Raw genomic sequence first — 17,825 nt, 5'->3', positions numbered from 1 at the left:
GAGTCCGGCTCCACCCAGAAGGTGGGTGTCTGAGGCCAGCCAACCTACAGAGCACCTGTGCCTGGGTCGGGTTGTAGAAAGGTCAGGAGCTCTACGCACCCCCCCACACACACACACACCGTTCAGTGGCCATTCCATTTTGGCCCAGTGCTAACCTGGCATTGTCTAGGAACCAAGGTGGGCTCCCTGTTTTTGTGGGAGGTCCTGAGTCAGAACCGACTGAGCAAGAACTCCGCCCACAGCTCGGGAAACCTGATTTCTTCTTGCCCTTTCTGTCCACACCTCCTCATGTCAGCTAAGGGTCATTCATTCAACACAGAGATGTAGAGGGCTGACTTGGAAACAGGGATGGAGGGGTAGGCTCATGTCATCAGACAGAGCAAGTCTTTCTGGCTGAGGCCAGTTTCCTGCTAAGTGCAGAGAGTGACAGAGATCCAGAAAACCATTCCACAGTTTTGATACTTGATGCTGTCCAGGCTGTGGCCTCTGTTTAGTTTGGGACAATCATCTTTCCTGGAGAGGGTGAGTTGTCTGTGTCCCAGAAGAATCCAGCCCTGGGCTGGGTTCCTGTGAGACCCTGCTAATTCCTGGATAACACATCTTTAGCCTCCTGTCCTGCTCCAAGCAATCATGCCAACACCTTGTTCGTCTCTCGTGCGTGCACACACACACACACCAGCTGTTCTAAATTGCTCTCCTCGTCTATCCTGGTTCCTGGAGGGCCCTGGATATCTTGAGATTACTGAATATGGCCAATGTTACTGATGGGAACGAGGCTAAGGTGTTGATCTTCCGCGCTACCCAGTTTGGGAAATCTCACAAGACACATTCTTGGTACTGGAACCATGCAGTCCCCCAGGATGGACAGATGCTGCGGCTGACCCAAGTCTCCCCTTGAGCCTGGACCTCCTGTAGTTTGTCTATACTGAGGGCCCTCCTGCAACTAAGAGGCTGTGTCCCTGACTTGTACATATGTGATTGCTGTGGGCACCCCCTGGTCCCTGTGTCGTAACCATCTGACGTAATGACTAGTACCCTGCTGTTTACACCTGAGTGTTAGCTGTAGGCTCCTGTACTGTTTGTGTGCACTTAGGGCTCTGTCCAATTAAGAAATAAACGTGGCTCTCATGCAACGCACAACCATTTACAGGTGTCTCTTGTCTGTTGGCTGGGGCTGGGAAAAAATCCTCGAACGTGCCTTTCTGCGATCAGAGATGGTACCAGGCCCCTGGTGGTAAGGAGGGGAGAGGGCGGCTTGGGAGTCAAAAAGGCAGATGGTGAGAGGGCGTTGAGGAGCGAGAAGGGCAAGAGGGTACTAGCTCTGAGTCCACCTGCTTCCCTCAGTACTGACTGAGCCTACTCCCTGCCTGTGAGTCCCAGGCGCTAGGCTGCTGCTCCTCACCCCTCCCCTCGGCAGCCTTTTGGATGTGGTCCCTCAGAACATCTGGTCCACAGGGTGTGTCTCAGGTCTCTAAAATTTCCCTGAGGTACTGAAGTGAGGCTCTCACTCACTCACAGGGCCCGATATTTCGATGGGCTAGGAGTTTGGGGTCCCCATTGTACTGGTGATTTCACAGGAGTATAAGAAATGAGTCGGCACATGGATTTCCCTGGGAAGGGGAAATAGATCTTCTGGGTGCGCTGGGGGATGAGAAGGGGGCGTGGAGATATGGGAGCACAAGGGGTCAGGTTGGGTGGGTGTGTAGGGAGTATGACTGACAGGATGGGGATGGGGAGAATATGAAAGAGACTTCTTAATGAGGGGACCATTTGGGGACTAAGAAGAAACCTGGGGAACTCCCAGGAACTTACAAGGATGGCTCCAGCTAAGGTTCCTAGCAACAGTGGAGAGGGTCCCAGAACTGGCCTTCCATCTAAGCAGATTGATGACTATCCTAATTGTCATCAGAGAGCCTTCATTCAGTAACTGAGGGAAGATGATACAGAGATCCACAGCCAAACACTGGGCTGAGCTCGGAGTCCTGCTGAAGAGAGAGAGGAAGGATTGTATGAGCCAGGTCAAAGTCATGAGAGGGGAATCCATAGAGACGGCTGACCTGAGCTCGTGGGAACTCACAGACTCTGGACCAACAGCTAGGGAGCCTGCATGGGGCTGGCCTGACCGCTCTGCATGGGTGTGACAATTGTGTAGCTTGGTCTGTTTGTGGGGCTCCCAGAAGTGGGATCAGGACCTTTCCCTGGTGCGTGAGCTGACTTTTGAGAACCCATTCCTCATGGTGGGTGCCTCACGCAACCTTGATGCAGTGGGAGGCGCTCGGTCCTGCCTCAACTTGATGTTCCAGGCTTTGTGACTCTCATGGGAAGCCTGCCCCTTTCAGAATGAACATGGAGGAGGAATGGATGGGTGGGTGGGCAGAAGGAAGGTTGGGGGAGACAGGGAGGGGAAACTATGGTCGATATGTATATATGTAAAATAAACTTAAATGGTTTTTAAAAGAAAAAGAAAAAGAAAGCAATCTTGGGCTTCAAGAAAATGAATACACAGTCCAAAGTATTGTCAGCAAGCCAAGAGTTCAGTACCTCACTCTGGTGGTCATCAACCAACAACCTTCCTCACATCCTTAGGTGATTGGCTAATACAGAGCTGCACAGTTTCTGGGCAGAAAGGAAACTTTAGCATATATTCTGATTTCAAGAAATGCTGATTCTGTAGGAATTTCAATTTCTGTCAGGTGTCCTCTCTCTCTCTCCCTCCCTCCCTCCCTCCCTCCCTCCCTCTCTCTCTGTGTGTGTGTGTGTGTGTGTGTGTGTGTGTGTGTGTGTGTGTGTGTGTGAGCCTTATTTAACTCTGAGAGAAAAGGCAGTCCATTTTGGCTCAATTTCCCATCGGAGGATGGGATCTGTGTGACTGCAAGTGTTAGCCTCCAAGATACCCAGTCGGCTAGGACCCTGGGGAAGGAGAGATGTGTCCTGGAGTCTCCTGTGGTGCCACCCTCTGGCTGCAGATGATATTGCACCAGCCTGAGGTGTGACTGCATCAGTCTGGAATATTGAGGTGGGAGTGTTGGGTCTCAGGATTGGTAGGCTCTAGGTTCGTGGTTGGTGGAGACCAAGAAGGCATCACAGGGCATGGACTAGCCTTGCTTCCTGATCTAAGTCATCGTGTTATAATCTAGCCCTGAATTCATTTGGCTTGGCCAGCCTGTGTGTGACCCTACCAGGTACTCTAAAGCTGGTGTCCAGATTCCCAGACGTGCAACATGGCCCTGAGACACTCTGGAAAGCTATGTTGTGACTGGGATCCTCCAGACTGAGCAGGACTAGCTTTGAGGCCACCAGGCATCAAGAGTTTTCATAGAAAAGGGTCTGGGTCTGGAGTCATCTGGTGGGGGGGGCAGATAGCACAGGGCCCTACTCCATAGGATGGGGTTTCAGGATCCTCTTGGGCCCTGGCTTTAGGGTCCTGAGTTCTATCCACAGAGGAGCTGAACAAAACTAGGCTCTCTTCAGCCCAAGTCAGGCTCTGGAATAGCAGAACATGGGATGTGGAGAAGGCAAAGGACCTAGAAGGGGAAGGTGGGAACCAGGGACCCCTGTTGGTTGGCTGGGCTGGCCTGAGTAGCTTAGGACTTGGGAATGGTGATCCTGGGCTCTTCTGCCCCAAGTGCCCTAAAGGCTTTGCAAGCCTAGATTCCTGCAGGGCGCAAGGCAGATGATTTTATGTGCAGGGCTGACAGTGGCCTCCCTCTGATTCAGGGTGAGTGTCTCCTGCCAGGTTCTCTCAGTTATAGAAACAGGAATCAAGAGTTGAACGCTTGGCCTGAGAGGGTTGCCCACGTGGGGCCCATATTGAGGAACCAGCATGGAGGGAGAATTGTCTAGTCAGGAGTGGCTCCTGTGACCCAGGAGAAGGAAGAAGATACACAGGGTACAGGGTCACAGTGCTCAACGGTTGGACACCATCTGGGGGACAGTGGCCTGAGGTCTGACTCAAGATTCCACGCCTAGGTATTCCAGAGCCTGTTGGCAGTCACTTGGTATCTGTGGGTCCCTAAAACGGCTCATGTCCACCTTTTCATTTCAAAAGAATTAAGCAACAATGTAAATTTGATGTAGGGCAATTTTCAAGATGTAAATAATGTCAGACTCATGTAAAAAAATTGTAAACAACTACAAACCCACCAAACACAGTGGAGAGGCTGTGGACCTCCTTCTGGTCCATCAGCGACTAGAAGGGAGAGATTCTACAGACTATGCCTGCTGGGACAGAGGACCACCCAGGCTGAGCGCCCACCAGCCTGACTCAGCCCTTTCCCAAGCTCAGGCACCAACACCCTGATTTCAGAATTCTGCAGAAGGCACTGGGGTTGGACTGTCCCCACAGACAGTCATGTGTATCTCCTGAAGAGATTGCCCATGGCCACTTGGCTTCCTCTGTAAGACCCTCAGAATGAGGAGTCTCCCAATTTCGGTTGGTACCCCCAAGAACTCAATGTCCAGTCCAGTTGCTGCAACATGCAAGAGGCTTTAATGAACAGGAAACGTTTGCGCAAATGGGCTCCTCCAGCACGCAGGCTAGAGAGAAGCCCCCCCCAGGTGTTTTTAAAGGCAAACTCACAAGCTTAGGGAGGGGTGGGACCCTCTGTCCATTGTGTACGTGACCGTTTGAGGCTGGATGGTCTCCCTATTAGGATCAATAGACCTTAAGGCCTCAGGGTGTGCTAATTAATTTTGTCTGTGCAAACTGGAGTTGCAGCTATCTCTTTGTTTCCAAAGGACTCTATTAACCACCTGCTGACTCACAGGAAAGGAGGGGCAGTGTGAATTCTTGGTATCTTGTTCTCTCAGGGCCTTGTGAGGGGAACTTAGCAAATTCTAAGGAACAGATCTGGATTAGCTTTCCAGGTCAGACCGTCCTTCATTTTCTTTAACTTTACTTTTTTGTCTTCCGCCTCCAGTGTAGATTTGGTAGGCTGCCTCTCTGCTCTGCAATCCTTACTCACCTCCTCTCTCATAGAGAGGAAATCAGTTTTCCAAACCCATTTTTGGAAAGTAAGAGGGGAGGCAGGAAGGACAAAGTAAAACTATTTTGATAAACAAGTGTGCAATAAATAGATTTATTTTCCACAAAAATAATGCATTTTATTTTGGTGACAAATCTTAATCTGTGGCATTTTTGAGACTTCTCAACATGTCCCTTCACAGACATACCATAGTGAAAATGGTTAATTTTCAAAAGTTTTGGAAATGGTGGTGCAGAAAGCATCAGTACACCAAAGACTAGAGATAAATTTCTACCGAAAAAGTAGTGGATATCCGCCCCTCTGCCCCGTGTATGTGGATTTGCACCTGTGTATAAGCATGTGCACACATTACTCACACACTTCTAGACTAGCTCCAGGCTGTTCCCAGATGTCCTATCACCACAGCACAAACACACTGGGCTCTTACATCCTCCGTGTACCGCACCCTGTACAGCCACTCTACTTTAATGTATTATTTTCTCACTTTTCACGACGGACCTAGCTCTGCCATATCATGAAATAGGACTGTGACCCTGACGCTTCAGTCACATCAGGACTCCTGTCCTGCCACACAGAGCTGGCTCTCCAGCCCCTTCCGGGGGCCATTTGGGGAATCAGGGTCCTGTCACCCATTCCCAGGTTAGTCACACAACAAAAAGGAGTCTCAGGGTTCTAGACAGGGTCCTCTGCCAGAATGGATAGACAGAGGGGCCTTAGAGAAGGTGAAGGGGAAGGCCTGGAAAGGCCTGGAAGGATCTTCTTTCTCCTTGTGTGGCCTCACTAGCATCCAGGAAACCAGAACTATCCCCCTATTTTGTCCTCTAGTCCCCACCTCACCACATACTCTGACCCAGGAACTCCTGGGGTGAGGTCTGGCCTAGCTTTGGTGGATGAAAAGCCAGTGTCCTAAGGGGAGAAAACAATGAATAGCAGCACTGGGTTCCCTGTGCAGACCCAGCCCCCAGGAACAGTTGGTGAAAATTCCATCATGGGCTCCACCGTTATCGTTGGGGCCCACAGGAAATCTTAGGCCTCTCTTGACTGTGGGCCCCCAGCCAGGTACCAGGTGGCTAGGCCCAGGTTAGCTTACCCTGGGCTTTCTGCCAGTCTTTGCACCCTTACGTTTTATTATCACTGTGCAAACATGAATCAGGAAAGAAAGGTAAGAGGGACCCACACTCACCTGTCCTTCCAGAAGCTTCCATCAGGCCAGGGAGATGGGTGGGTCTTAGCAACTGTTTATTGATAAATGGTTTCCATGGAGGGGAGCCCAGAAGTTTCAGGAGGTGACTGAAGGGTCTGTGAGCATGACAGCTCAGCTGGACCCCAGTGGCTACAACCCTGGCATATAAAGGCTACAGACTTTTGCCACTATACTCCTTTGTGGGCGTCTGGGTATCCAGAGAAGCTGGGCACAGCTTCCCTCTGGGAGTTCGGTATTTGGTTTTCTGCCGGTAGAACAGATTTCTCTGGAAAAGGCGGGGAAGGTGGCCCTGATGCAGGAGGACAGCCAGGATCATCCCTGCAAGAGATGGGACCAGATTGTAGACCAGTAAGGATGTAAGAGCCCAGACCCTCCCTGCAAGGCTCCTACCCAGGCTCTGGCCTGGCTCTTTCTGGCCATACCCTTTCTCTGGGTCCTGCCTCTTGGTGCCCAGCACAAGCTGCCTAGATAGCACATGGAGCCCTCGTGGGAGGTTGGGGTGCTTCTAGATGATGCTCTGGGGACCCAGGACTCAGGGTGCCCACACAGGCATCCCACCCCATTTGCCAAAGCTCTACTACAGCCTCTCTTTTGGGCTGCCTCTAAGGGTGGTGTGATGGGCGGGGCTACTTCCAGTGAGCGGAAGTTTGGGAGTGTGTGCTGGATACTTTTAGGCCAACTGATACAAGCTAAAGTCATGTAGAGGAGGAATCCTCAGTTAAGAAAATGCCTCCATCTGGTGATGGCATGTCTTTAATCCCAGCACTTGGGAGGCAGAGGCAGATGGATCTCTGTGAGTTTGAGCCAGCCTGGTCTCAGTGTTCTAGGATGCCAGGGCTACACAGAGAAACCTGTCTCAAACAAACAAACAAACAACCAGGGGGAAAGCCTCCATAAAAATGGGCCGTAGGCAAACCTATAGGCCATTTTCTTAATTATTATCAATTAATGGGAGAAGGCCCAATCAAAATTGTGGGTGGTGCCATCCTTGGGTTGGTGGGCCTGGATTTTATAAGAGAGCAGGCTGAGCAAGCCAAAGGGAGCAAGCTAGTAAGCAGCTCCCCTCTATGACCTCTGTACCAGCTCCTGCCTCCAGGTCCCTGGCCTGTGTGAGTTCCCGTCCTGACGTTCATTGATGATGAGCAGTGATGTGGAACTGTAAGTGTAATAAACCCTTTCCTCTCCAAGTTTCTTTGGTCATGGTGTTTCATCACAGCAGCAGTAACCCCAAGACGGGGAAAGAGAGGGGTTATGCCTCGGCTGGGAAGGACTAGGGAGAGGGAAGCTGGCTCAGTCCCCATGCTTTCTCTGGTATCCTCAGTCCCCACCTCCTCCGGGTTCTCAGAGGGACCAGCTGGACAGGGAAGGAAGAGAGATCCCAATCTGCAGTTTCCTCTCCCACCTCCCTTCTGCCCCCTATCCCACCCTCTCCTCTGAAAAGGACAGGCCTCCCATGGATATAAGCAAGATGTGGCATACCAAGTTGCATTGAGACAAGGCTCCTCCCCTCGTATTAAGGCCGGACAAGGCCACACAGGATGAGGAGTGACCCCCCCCCCCACATCATGAGGGATGAGCATGGATGCAGTCTACCTAAAGTTATGCCAAAACTGAAATATTAGGTTTGAAGAGAAGTCTGGACCCATAGAGGGCCTGAGTTTTGTCTCTAGCACCTATGTATAAAAAGCCAGGCAAGCCAAATATAGTGGCACACACCTTTAATCCCAGCACTCGGGAGACAGAGGCAGGTGGACCTCTATGAGTTTGAGACCACATGAAGAGTTCTAGAACAGCCAGGGCTACATGTAGAGACCCTGCCTGCAAGCTCACCCTCCCCCAAAAGCAAGGCACAGTGGTACATACTTATAATCCCAGGACTGGGAAGGAAGAGACAAGAAGAACCCTGGGGCTTGCTGGCCAACCACTCTATGCTAATCAGAGTTCTGGGGGGGGGGGCACCCAAGGTTGACCTCTGGCTTCCACACGTATGTGTAGCCACGTGTGAACTCGCATATATGAACACATGAACACACATGCACACAAGTATATTAAAGCTGAAAAATCATAGAGAAGCTTTGCAGTGTATATTAGGGACAAGGGGTGCACTGGAAGCACTCCACAGAAGAGTGGCTGGTGTGGGCAAGGCAGGTGGGGCAAGGAGAGGGGCCTCATCTTTCTATCACATTCCAAGAGCCAGCCAATGGGGAGACCATGTCTCACCATCGTCCTGAGCTTGTGTTTATGGGGACAGCTGGGGCTTCTGTCCCCGTTCCCCTCGGGTTTAGGCTCCATCCTGAGTCCTGCCAAGTAGACGTGGAAGGATTGGAGCGTTTCCAAGTGGACCTGAGTCATCTGCTAAAGCCGTGGGCAGTGTGGGGAAGCCTAGTACCTGTGCCCAGTGCCAGAGAGGAATTTGCCAGAGCCAGAATTTCCCAGATCCTGTAGCTAAGGACAGTTGGTGGCCTTCTCTGGGTTACTCTAGTCCAAGGACTTTCACTGCTTCTTTCAAACCGAGGTGACTGGAGGGGGTCCCCTTGAGAGTCCCGGGGCAGACCTGCCAGGGGCTGCAGGCCCGACCACCCAGGGCTGAAGCCCTAAAGGGTATGGGGTTATCCGAGCATGGCCTCTGTGTCCCACAAGCCCTGTGGTGGCAGCACCCAGAAAGACAGCTTTAACTAGGTATGTGAAGATGCCCTGAGAAGAAAGGAACCCAGACGCGTGAACTTATGCAGCCTGTCCCTGCTGCCCACACAGAGCCCTCGGAGAGTCCAATTCTCCACAGCCACACTCTCCCCATCCTCTGTGACAATCCAAACCAAGACATGCCCACCTTAGTCACCTCCTCCAACTGTCCACACTGCAGAGACTAGGAGACTGGATCTGAATCCTTGTCACCCCAATCCCCAAGGTCCCAGGGAGCCGGAAGGGTGGCAGCATTGTGAATTTGTAGCCATCCATGCCCTGTGTGTCTGTGTGTGTGTGTGTCTGCCCATGGGCATGTCCCAGGCTGGCCTTGCCCCCACCGCTCACCTGCCACAGGACCCAAGCAATACACACGGGCATACTCCAGCAAGGTGTTTCCAGAGCAGTGGAATGTGACAGAGGCAGCCAGGGCAGGATTGAAGAAGGCAGATGTGTAGGGCCCAGCTGTGGACAGAAGCACAGAATTTTCATGGGCTGGCTGTTAATCAAACCGCCACCTCTGAGACCACACTGCTGGACACAGGATTGGGCTCTTGGCACCAGGCGCTTGGGGACAACTGCTGTCCCTGTTGTGTGCTGGTGAGCACAAAGGATCAAGGCTGGTACAGCCAAGGCCAAAGGTCACAGGAGAGCAGCTGGGACCAAGCTTGCAGCAGTCATGTCTGACACACTCCGCCATCCCTTGCCCTGAGACTCCTGCATCAGAAGTCCTCTGATCCAACCCCCTCCCTGTCTCCTGAGAGGTGGCCCAGAGAGATAGGGGAGGATACAGCACGAGATATGGGGAGAGAAAAAGAAAGGTTGGGGACGAGGGGCTGGGGGGGCAGAGACACCGAGAGAGGGCCAGAGCCAGAGGGGGATTAAAACAAAATCACAAAAATCCATTCATACATACATACCAGGAGGTTGAGGGCAGAAATGGGTATAAGAAATTAATCATAACCTTTGGTCACAGATATATGGTGCTGGGTGGTGATGGTGCACGCCTTTAATCCAAGCACTCAGGAGGCAGCAGCAGGCAGATCTCTGTGAGTTTGAGGCCAGCCTAGTCTTCTGAGAGCTACACACAAACCCAGGTCTAGCCTTCCAGCTCTTACCCACCTGTCAGGGGCCCAAGAAATGGCAAGGACTTGGGGACCCGTTGGCCAGCAGACTCCCCTGTAGGGTACCAGGGAAGGTACTGAGGTCCTGACCCGTCCAGCAGAAAAGGGAGCAGGTCTCACCTGTGTAGGCCATGACAGTGACCAGCAGGGCCAGGGCAGGCACCCTGTAGACAAGAAGGCCGTGCTGCAGGCGGAGGAGGCTCAGATGGAAGAAGAAGGCGCAGGCGCCCTCCACCAGTGTGCCCTGCAGCACGGACGTGCGCAGGCTGGAGCTGCAGTGCGCAGACATGAGGCTCTGCAGCATGTGTAGTTCGCTGAGCTCCCAGGTCCAGCAGCGCTGGGTCAGGGCGCAGGCAGCCTGTGCACCCAGCACCTGGGCCACCACTTTCAGCAGAGTGCTGGGCAGCGAGGCCTCCGCCATGAGGAACTCCTGTAAGGCCACAGTGGGGTTGGCGGAGGCCCCATCAAAGGTGACCCCGTGCACCACGAAGAGCAGGAAGACCAGGGTCAGCAGCAGGTCGGGCCCGAAGCCCCCGGCCCAGGGGCCAAGTTCCACCAACACTCGCAGCTCTAGGCAGCAGGCTGTCAGCTGGGCTGCGCCCAGTGCCTCCCGGGAAAAACTGACGTAGGTTCCCGCTGGGAGCAAGGCTTTTGATGCCCTTCTTGCCGCCTCACAGAGAGCACAGGTGGCAAAAAAGAAAGAGAGGGACACATTTAGACTGGCCATCACTCTGGGATCTACAAGGAGCCCCGCTAAGGCTAAGCAAGGATCTGTGACGTGTGGGAGGCTGGCTGGCCCCACAGCCCAAGGACAGAGGGACCGTGGGAACACCGCACCTGTGACCCTCAAAATGCCAAGTGCTGCAAGCAAGGAACGCCCTGCTCAGTGTCCTCCCTGGGCTGAGGCACCCGCTCCCACTCCTCTCTCTCACCAGCCTGGGGCACTGGAGACAGGCCACTTTTTTCAAAGCCACCATGAGCTCTGTGACTCACACCGGGGCCTGGCACCAGAACCACAACACCTCTTCCCAATGTCTACACTGTCCCCACCTGTCCCCTCCTCTTCCTGCAATTGTACTGTGTCCCTTCCTGGGAAGGGTCCTTAGAGATGTGTGCACACTGGCAGGCGGGTGGGTCTGGTTCAATGACCATCATGCCAGCTGCAGACAAATCAGGGAAACGGGCACCATTGCTGCTGTGATGACCTGTCCCCCTCCCGTCCCCTTCCAGGTCTCCTAACATGCTCTCTGATAGTCTCTGTTTGTGACCGGTGCACTCGTGGCCCTGAATGGAAGCAATATTATGCTACCTATCAGTGACTCCCATCGTCAGCTCTGGATGATGTCACAGCCCGTCACCTCAGGGACTTCCATCAGATCTGCCATCCCGCTGTCTTCACACGCTAGTTCCAGCTCCTTTTGCACCAGAGCCAATAGGCATTCAACAATCACCGCCACCAGCTACATGGACATGATGGAGTTTACTACCAGTAGCCAATCAGGAACCAGCTCTCAAGGCCAGATGCTCCAGCTCAGTGGGTTATGGGTGCCTGGTGTTCTGAACATACAGCGGAACCGGGTGCTGGGAAGGCCACTGCAAGGGAGTCAGCAAAAACGGTGGGTGGGGGGGCGGGGCAGTGAAAGCTGCAGACACCTTAGCCACAAACCCTTACTCCTCTAAGCTAGTTCAATGGGGACAGCTTCGGGCCCTCCAAGCAGCACCATCATCAGGGCAGAACTCAAGCTGTTTTCCTGGGAAACCCTCCAGACTCTGGTGTCATCATCACTTGGGCACCAATAGTGAGGGGGTCAAGGGACGTGTCAGTTAGCAGACACCTCTCACCCCCCCCCTGCAGCTGCAAAATCCCCAAGTTCAGAATGCACAGACCCAGTCACCTTGCCTCCAATGCAGGCTGTTTACTTGGAGTAGAATAGCAGTGGCAGTATCACTCAGATACCCACTGCCTCAGCTGCCTCCATTCCTGCTGTATAGTCAGTGTGAACACTGCTCAACTCTCCTCCATGCCAAGCCTCTGGGATAGACTATCAAAAATGCCCCAGTTGATGACAAGCTCACCTTGACCTCCATGGATCTGGTGGTGATAGGACACACAATGAAACATTGGGTGGAGAAGAAAACAGCCCTGACCCCTATCCCCAAACTGGTCAGAGGACCCAGTGGGACATGTGTATCTGTCTCTACTGTAAAGACAGCAAAGGGTGGGACTCTGGAGGTCCAGGCACAAAAACAAACTGCACATTTGTCACATTGGGGTGTGGTAAAAAAATGTGACAAGACCTCCTACCTCCAGTACTGTGGAGCTGGCTTGTGCAGAAAGGACATTGCTGGTGGCTGGGCCAGAGGAGCAGTGAGTTGCAACGGAAGTTCCAGGTGTCAGCCCACCAGAAGGGAATCCTCTGATGGGTCCATCTGGTTTAGGCAAGGCCACAGGACTGCAGACCCTGGAACGTCTTTTGCTTCTTCTGGGCCTTTACATGTTTGCTGTAGCTCTCTTTCCCCGGTATCTAGCACCGTGTGAGTGGACGTGGGGAGATCTCCACTGCCTGTAATGTTGTGTGTTTATCTCTTAGAAACATCACATTCTACTGCACGTTTTTACCTGTGGATCGTCAAGAAGATGATCCCTCTCTAAGCTATACTATCCAGTTTGATGAGTTTATACAGAGTTTTGATGAATAAAAATAAATACAAGGTTATGTTTCACAACCAGGATCTGTGAATTTCACTAAAGGAGCTGCATAGATTGTAGCTCAAGTTAATGATTAAGAAAAAAACAACTGAGTACCAAAGACCTAGCTAGTTTAAATTCTTTTAACCTTAATGCCAGGAGATGTGTTCACAGGTCTCAGAGTGCGTCACAGCTGAAACAAAGCTTTGAAAATAATAAGTTACATCAAGATGTTTTTGTTAAATAGCTTTGAGGCAAAATACCCAAGAAGACAATCTAAAGTTTTAGAAAGGCACACAGTTGAATGAGGAACTCGTTAAGGTCAGGGAACAAGAACAAAGCAGCCCAATTATTACTGGCTGACATATTCTCCTTGCTAGGTTTGGTTGATGACCAAAGGTTATGATTAATTTCTTATATCCATTTCTGCCCTCAATCTCCTAGTATGTATGTATGAATGGATACATGCCCTGAAGATTTAAAGTAGAGCTGACTCTCCCTATATATAATATGTATGTATGTATGTACGTACGTACGTTTAGGTTTGTGATTCCTTTAAGATTCCTTATAAGATTAACTTTCAAGATAAGTAATAAAATAATTGGCCCTTTCTTTATAATGCATCCGGCCAGTAAAAGACCTGACGAGAACACTTTGCTTGCCCACATGGTTAATCTATAACAAGTTGCTTGGATATTAATGTATGTTCTTGGGATAATTTATTTTTCACCTGTAATACATAAAATGTTTAATCATGTGAGGAAGATGAAAAACATGCTTTTACCTATAATTATTCACCTGAGAAATGGAATGCAACTGTTTTGACTCTTGTACTGCCTGGAAGATTCTGTTGGAGTATAAAAGCTGTGAAAAAATGAGAGGAGAGAGAGAATAAAGAAGGAAATCATCAAGAGAGTTTGTGGGTGACTTTTCCCTAACCCCTCTCAGATTGAAAAGTCTAGTCCCAATGACTTGGTGGATTCCTATCAAAGCCCTGTGCTGCTGGAGACTGCCTCCACCACCACAGCGGTAAGATATGTTTGTGTGTTCCTGGTCATGCTGTGGGAAGCACTTGACACATCCAGATAAGCTGCAGAGACATATACACAGATGAGAAGAAATGTGCCTGCTCTGACTGCCCTAAGAACATCATGCAGAGTGGGTAGCCATTTGCCAAAGCACGTCAAGGCCCACTGGGTTAAGAAGGGAGGTCCTGCTGTATCCCTGGGTGGGGGAACCTTGCCTCTGGACAATGAAGCAAGTTCCGAAGGCTGCAATAATGCCACCACTTTAGCCTTTATTACCACCAGTATGGAGGCCATCTGTCCTGAAGGTATTACCCATATTACCAACAATGCCACTAATAAACCGGTGGCAATGATTTCTGAGATTAAACACCTGGGGTTAAAGATACATGAGCTGATTGATCATCAGCTATCATGGATGGTTGATGAATTCATCAACTATCAGGTAGCACGGAGGCAAGAGGCACGCAGAAGAGAGAGCCATGAGGCCTTAAAGTGCACAGGTGTGAGAAGAATTGGAGAGGGACAAGAGAGCACATGAAAGCATGGCACCCATCTACGTCACTAGTGCCTCCTTCAAAGTGAAAATTCTGTTGATGTCACCCTTTAGGGAAAATACCTCAATATGCCTTTTTCTCCCTCTGCCTTCCTCCCCAGAACAGGTGAGGCTGACCACACATACTGGCCTCCTGCACCTGCAGCCAGGCTTGACCACTGTACCCTCTCCTCTCGTCCTCCCTCTCTTGTCCACTCCCCAGTGAAGGTCAGATGACTCCAAGACTCCTCAGTTCAGATCCTCCCCCAGAGACCAGAGACCTGTCCACATCGTATGCTGTTTACGCTGTCTGACCACGGAAGAGTGTCTGTCAGGTCCTCTTCCAGAGAGCCTGTGCTTTAAAGCCTACTGCTGAATTCTAGAGCCATTTTAATTAATGAATGTGCACTTTTCTCTTTTAATTGTATGGCTGTCAGTCAATCTGACAGATATCTTAGGACAACAATCTGTATTTAGGTTTCCTGGGTAATGTATACATGACTCTTAAAAATTGTTATATTTTGAGGGGGGCTAATTACATAATTTTTGGTTGCTAATAAGTTTAGCAAAGTAACAGAAAGTCCAAGTAGAACTTTGTTTTGTCTTCTAAAATAGTTTTGATGATTCTATGCACCCCTCTGTAGTTATGAGGGCTCTCAGTGGGGCCCTGAAGGATAACTTTAGTGTCTGATGAATATGAATCATTAAGTTAACATAGACTGCTTTGTATTCTGAGAGTGGATCTCATATGATCCAGGCTGACCTTGAACTCATGTAGCTTCTACATCCCAAATGTTGTGATTGCAGATGTGCATCATTAGATCTGGCATAAGTATGGATTCTATTAGCAAATGGTTTCCATGTAATTTGATGTCTACGTGGTGTGAGTGGTTTGGAGTCTCCACTGACCTAGAAGTCCCCACTCCCACGAACCAAATGCGTCATTCTACTCACTTGGCTTCATGGCTGTCAAAGAGTAACATGGGGTGATGATACATACGGTATTCAGCCCTAAATCTGCAGACAGCAGCTCTAAATGCAGCGTGTCTGGAGGGGAGTCCTGGGTGAATTGTGACCCCTCTTCCCCTTGGGACCAGTTAGGGATGCAGGAGATATGACTGCATGGGCTGCTCAGATGAGTGACAGGCTCCCCCGCCCCCGACACAAGATGGTATGCGCATGCCCAGTTGTTTGTGGTGAAGGTTTTGGGAGCCATGCATGATTAGGTTCCTGGATACTGGCATGTTGGTGACTCCAGGAGGTAGTGCCGTGGGCTTTGCTCCTCGGTCTTTATCCTTGATTCCATCTCGGGGTGAATCGAGTGGCATTTAGTCTCCCTCACTTGTCTTTCCAACCCCGTTCTCTAGCCTCTCACTTGAGCAACAGCTCTCAGAGACAGGGTTTACTAAACACATTTCAGGATGTTCAAGATGTTGTTACGAAAGCTTGAGGGGGACCTTGGCAGATTCCATGGCAGGCAAGGGTGACTGAGGCGGAGGGACAAACAGCTCAGCTTAGTGAGAAGTTTTACTAAAAAGGGAAGGACGGGGGAGAGGTAAAGAGACAGAAAAAGAGAGAGGGCAGAGAAGAGGAGACAGGAAAAGTCCTGTCTGTCCCAGGGCAACAGCGACAAAGAATCCCGGAAGAGAGGAGGAGGGAAAGTGGGCGGAGGTCGTTCTTTTAAATGGGTCCTCTGCACCTGGGCTAACTAGAGCACTGCCTGAGTGCATTCTGCCAGGTGACAGGCAGGCCAGCATGATGCCTGTAGGTAGGATGGGGTCTCTAGAAGGTTCCTAAGTTGGACTCATCCCTTGTCAGCCCACCCTGCACGCAAGATTTCCCAAGATTCTGACTGTCCTTGCCTGCTCTGTGTCCTTTGGCTCCCAAAGCTCTGCCCATACTTGGCTTTAGGTACCCAGCCCTCACCTCTCACCCCTGACCTCATTCTAGCCCTGCCGCTCTTACCTTTAGCTATACTCGGCCACACCCAGTGACAGTTACAACTGCCCACAGTGGACCGTTTAGAATTCTGCTTCCTCCCGCGTAGTGCTAGAGCTGTGGCCCAGTAACGCGAACATGGAAAAACCCTGCTGGCTGGAGTGCTGTCTGCCCTCTGCACACTGTTGTTGGGTAAGGCCACTATGAAACTGGACTCAGTCATGCATGAGCTCAAATATGGTCAGGATTTGACATCAAGAGGGATAAAGTCCGCATCAGTGGGAAGAACAATTCCTTCCCCCCGAAGGATTCTCTATGGAGAGTGACCTCTGAGTGAGGGGACCTGCAGCCTTCTCCTGTGCTATAGAGGAGCTTCCTTCATACAGAGATGATGCCTCAAACTATCCATTTGGTCACTGAGACTGCTTGACTGGAGCTTCCATTGATATAGCATGGATAGTCTATGCTGGGAAGGCAGACCTGTCATTTCCTCCAAGTCTCTGTCCACAGACTTGAGTGCCTTGTAGAAGACTCCGGCCCAGGGAGAAATACTGCAGCGTCTACCCAAACATAACTGCAGTTCCTCCAAAACCTACAGGCAGGTCTCCGTGGTTCCACACTACGGCCGTGGACCTCCCAACACATGTCCTCTCATCCCAGATGCCAGAAAGGTTTTGTTTTCTTTCCCCGAGCCTATTTGCTGCCATCTCCACTAAGCTCCAAGGGATCAGAGAAGCCAGACCTGAGATCACCAGCCTGCCTTGCTGTCAATTTCTATTTTCCTTGCAGCCAGGACCTCCCAGCTGTCTCTCTCTATCCCACAGGCTAAAAACCTGCTCAGGGTCGTTTATCTCTACTGCCAAGAGAATGGTTTTGGGGCTTCTACCCACATCTAATATACTGGTGCTCCTGCATGAGTGGATTTGAGTTTAAAGGCATCTAGAGTATCACGAACACAAGGACCAGCAGCCTCCCCGCCTTCATCAAGAGCAGGACCTTGTGGATCCCCTCCTCTAACTCTCTCCACTCATGTTTCCTCATGGCTCTACATTCAATGTACAGCGCAACCCAAGAGCATCAGGGCTGATCTGGCCGTGGCCTCAGCCTCTAGCCTGCTGCCCTGACCCCAACATGAAGTGCCTGGTCAACCTGCTTGTCTCAACCCGAACGTGGCTGCTTCTGTGTCCTCCAGGGTCACAAGCTGCCCCTGCTTACCTACAGACAAGGCTGCCCTGCTGCCTTTTCAGAGAACATAAGCGAGGTTCTAAGACTCCCATGCCTGCAGCTCCCCACAGACTCAGATCTGGACTTCTGTCTTCCTTCAGGTGTCTCTAACTAGGCAAGAGCGTGCGAGTCATCTAGCCAGCAGATCTTCCTGGGAGTAAGTAGCTGCTATCTGAAGACCCACGGCCCACAGAGCACAGGGGCCCCCAGGCCCTTTCTGTTGTATGAGACATTGTCTTCCTTTCGCTTGTGAGCTATAGGGTGGCTCCCCCCAAGGCATCCCCATGCCCCAGGGCGCTTTCTTTTCTAATATCACCACTGTCCTCCCCAGGATGGACATAGCTTGCTCGATCACTATGTTGCAGAAGCCATACCCAAGGTGAGTCCTGCCCACCATTCACTGCGGTGCATAGATTTCC

General features: G+C 51.1%; 1 protein-coding gene across 1 annotated transcript; it reads right to left on the bottom strand.

Annotated features, from left to right (window-relative positions):
• Positions 1-6,213: 6,213 nt before the first annotated feature.
• LOC127226716 (aquaporin-12) lies at positions 6,214-10,823 on the bottom strand. The gene is made up of 3 exons (XM_051190820.1): positions 10,116-10,823; positions 9,220-9,336; positions 6,214-6,507 (listed from the first exon to the last, which is right to left on the bottom strand). The coding sequence occupies exons 1-3, from the start codon at positions 10,720-10,722 to the stop codon at positions 6,341-6,343; spliced, it is 891 nt and encodes a 296-aa protein (XP_051046777.1). The 5' UTR covers positions 10,723-10,823; the 3' UTR covers positions 6,214-6,340.
• Positions 10,824-17,825: the final 7,002 nt, after the last annotated feature.

This window comes from Phodopus roborovskii, unplaced genomic scaffold (genome assembly GCF_943737965.1).
Source record: "Phodopus roborovskii unplaced genomic scaffold, PHOROB, whole genome shotgun sequence".
NCBI classification, from domain to species: domain Eukaryota; kingdom Metazoa; phylum Chordata; class Mammalia; order Rodentia; family Cricetidae; genus Phodopus; species Phodopus roborovskii.
Note: the sequence above shows the minus strand (reverse complement) of the source record. Positions and strands in the feature narration are given on the sequence as shown.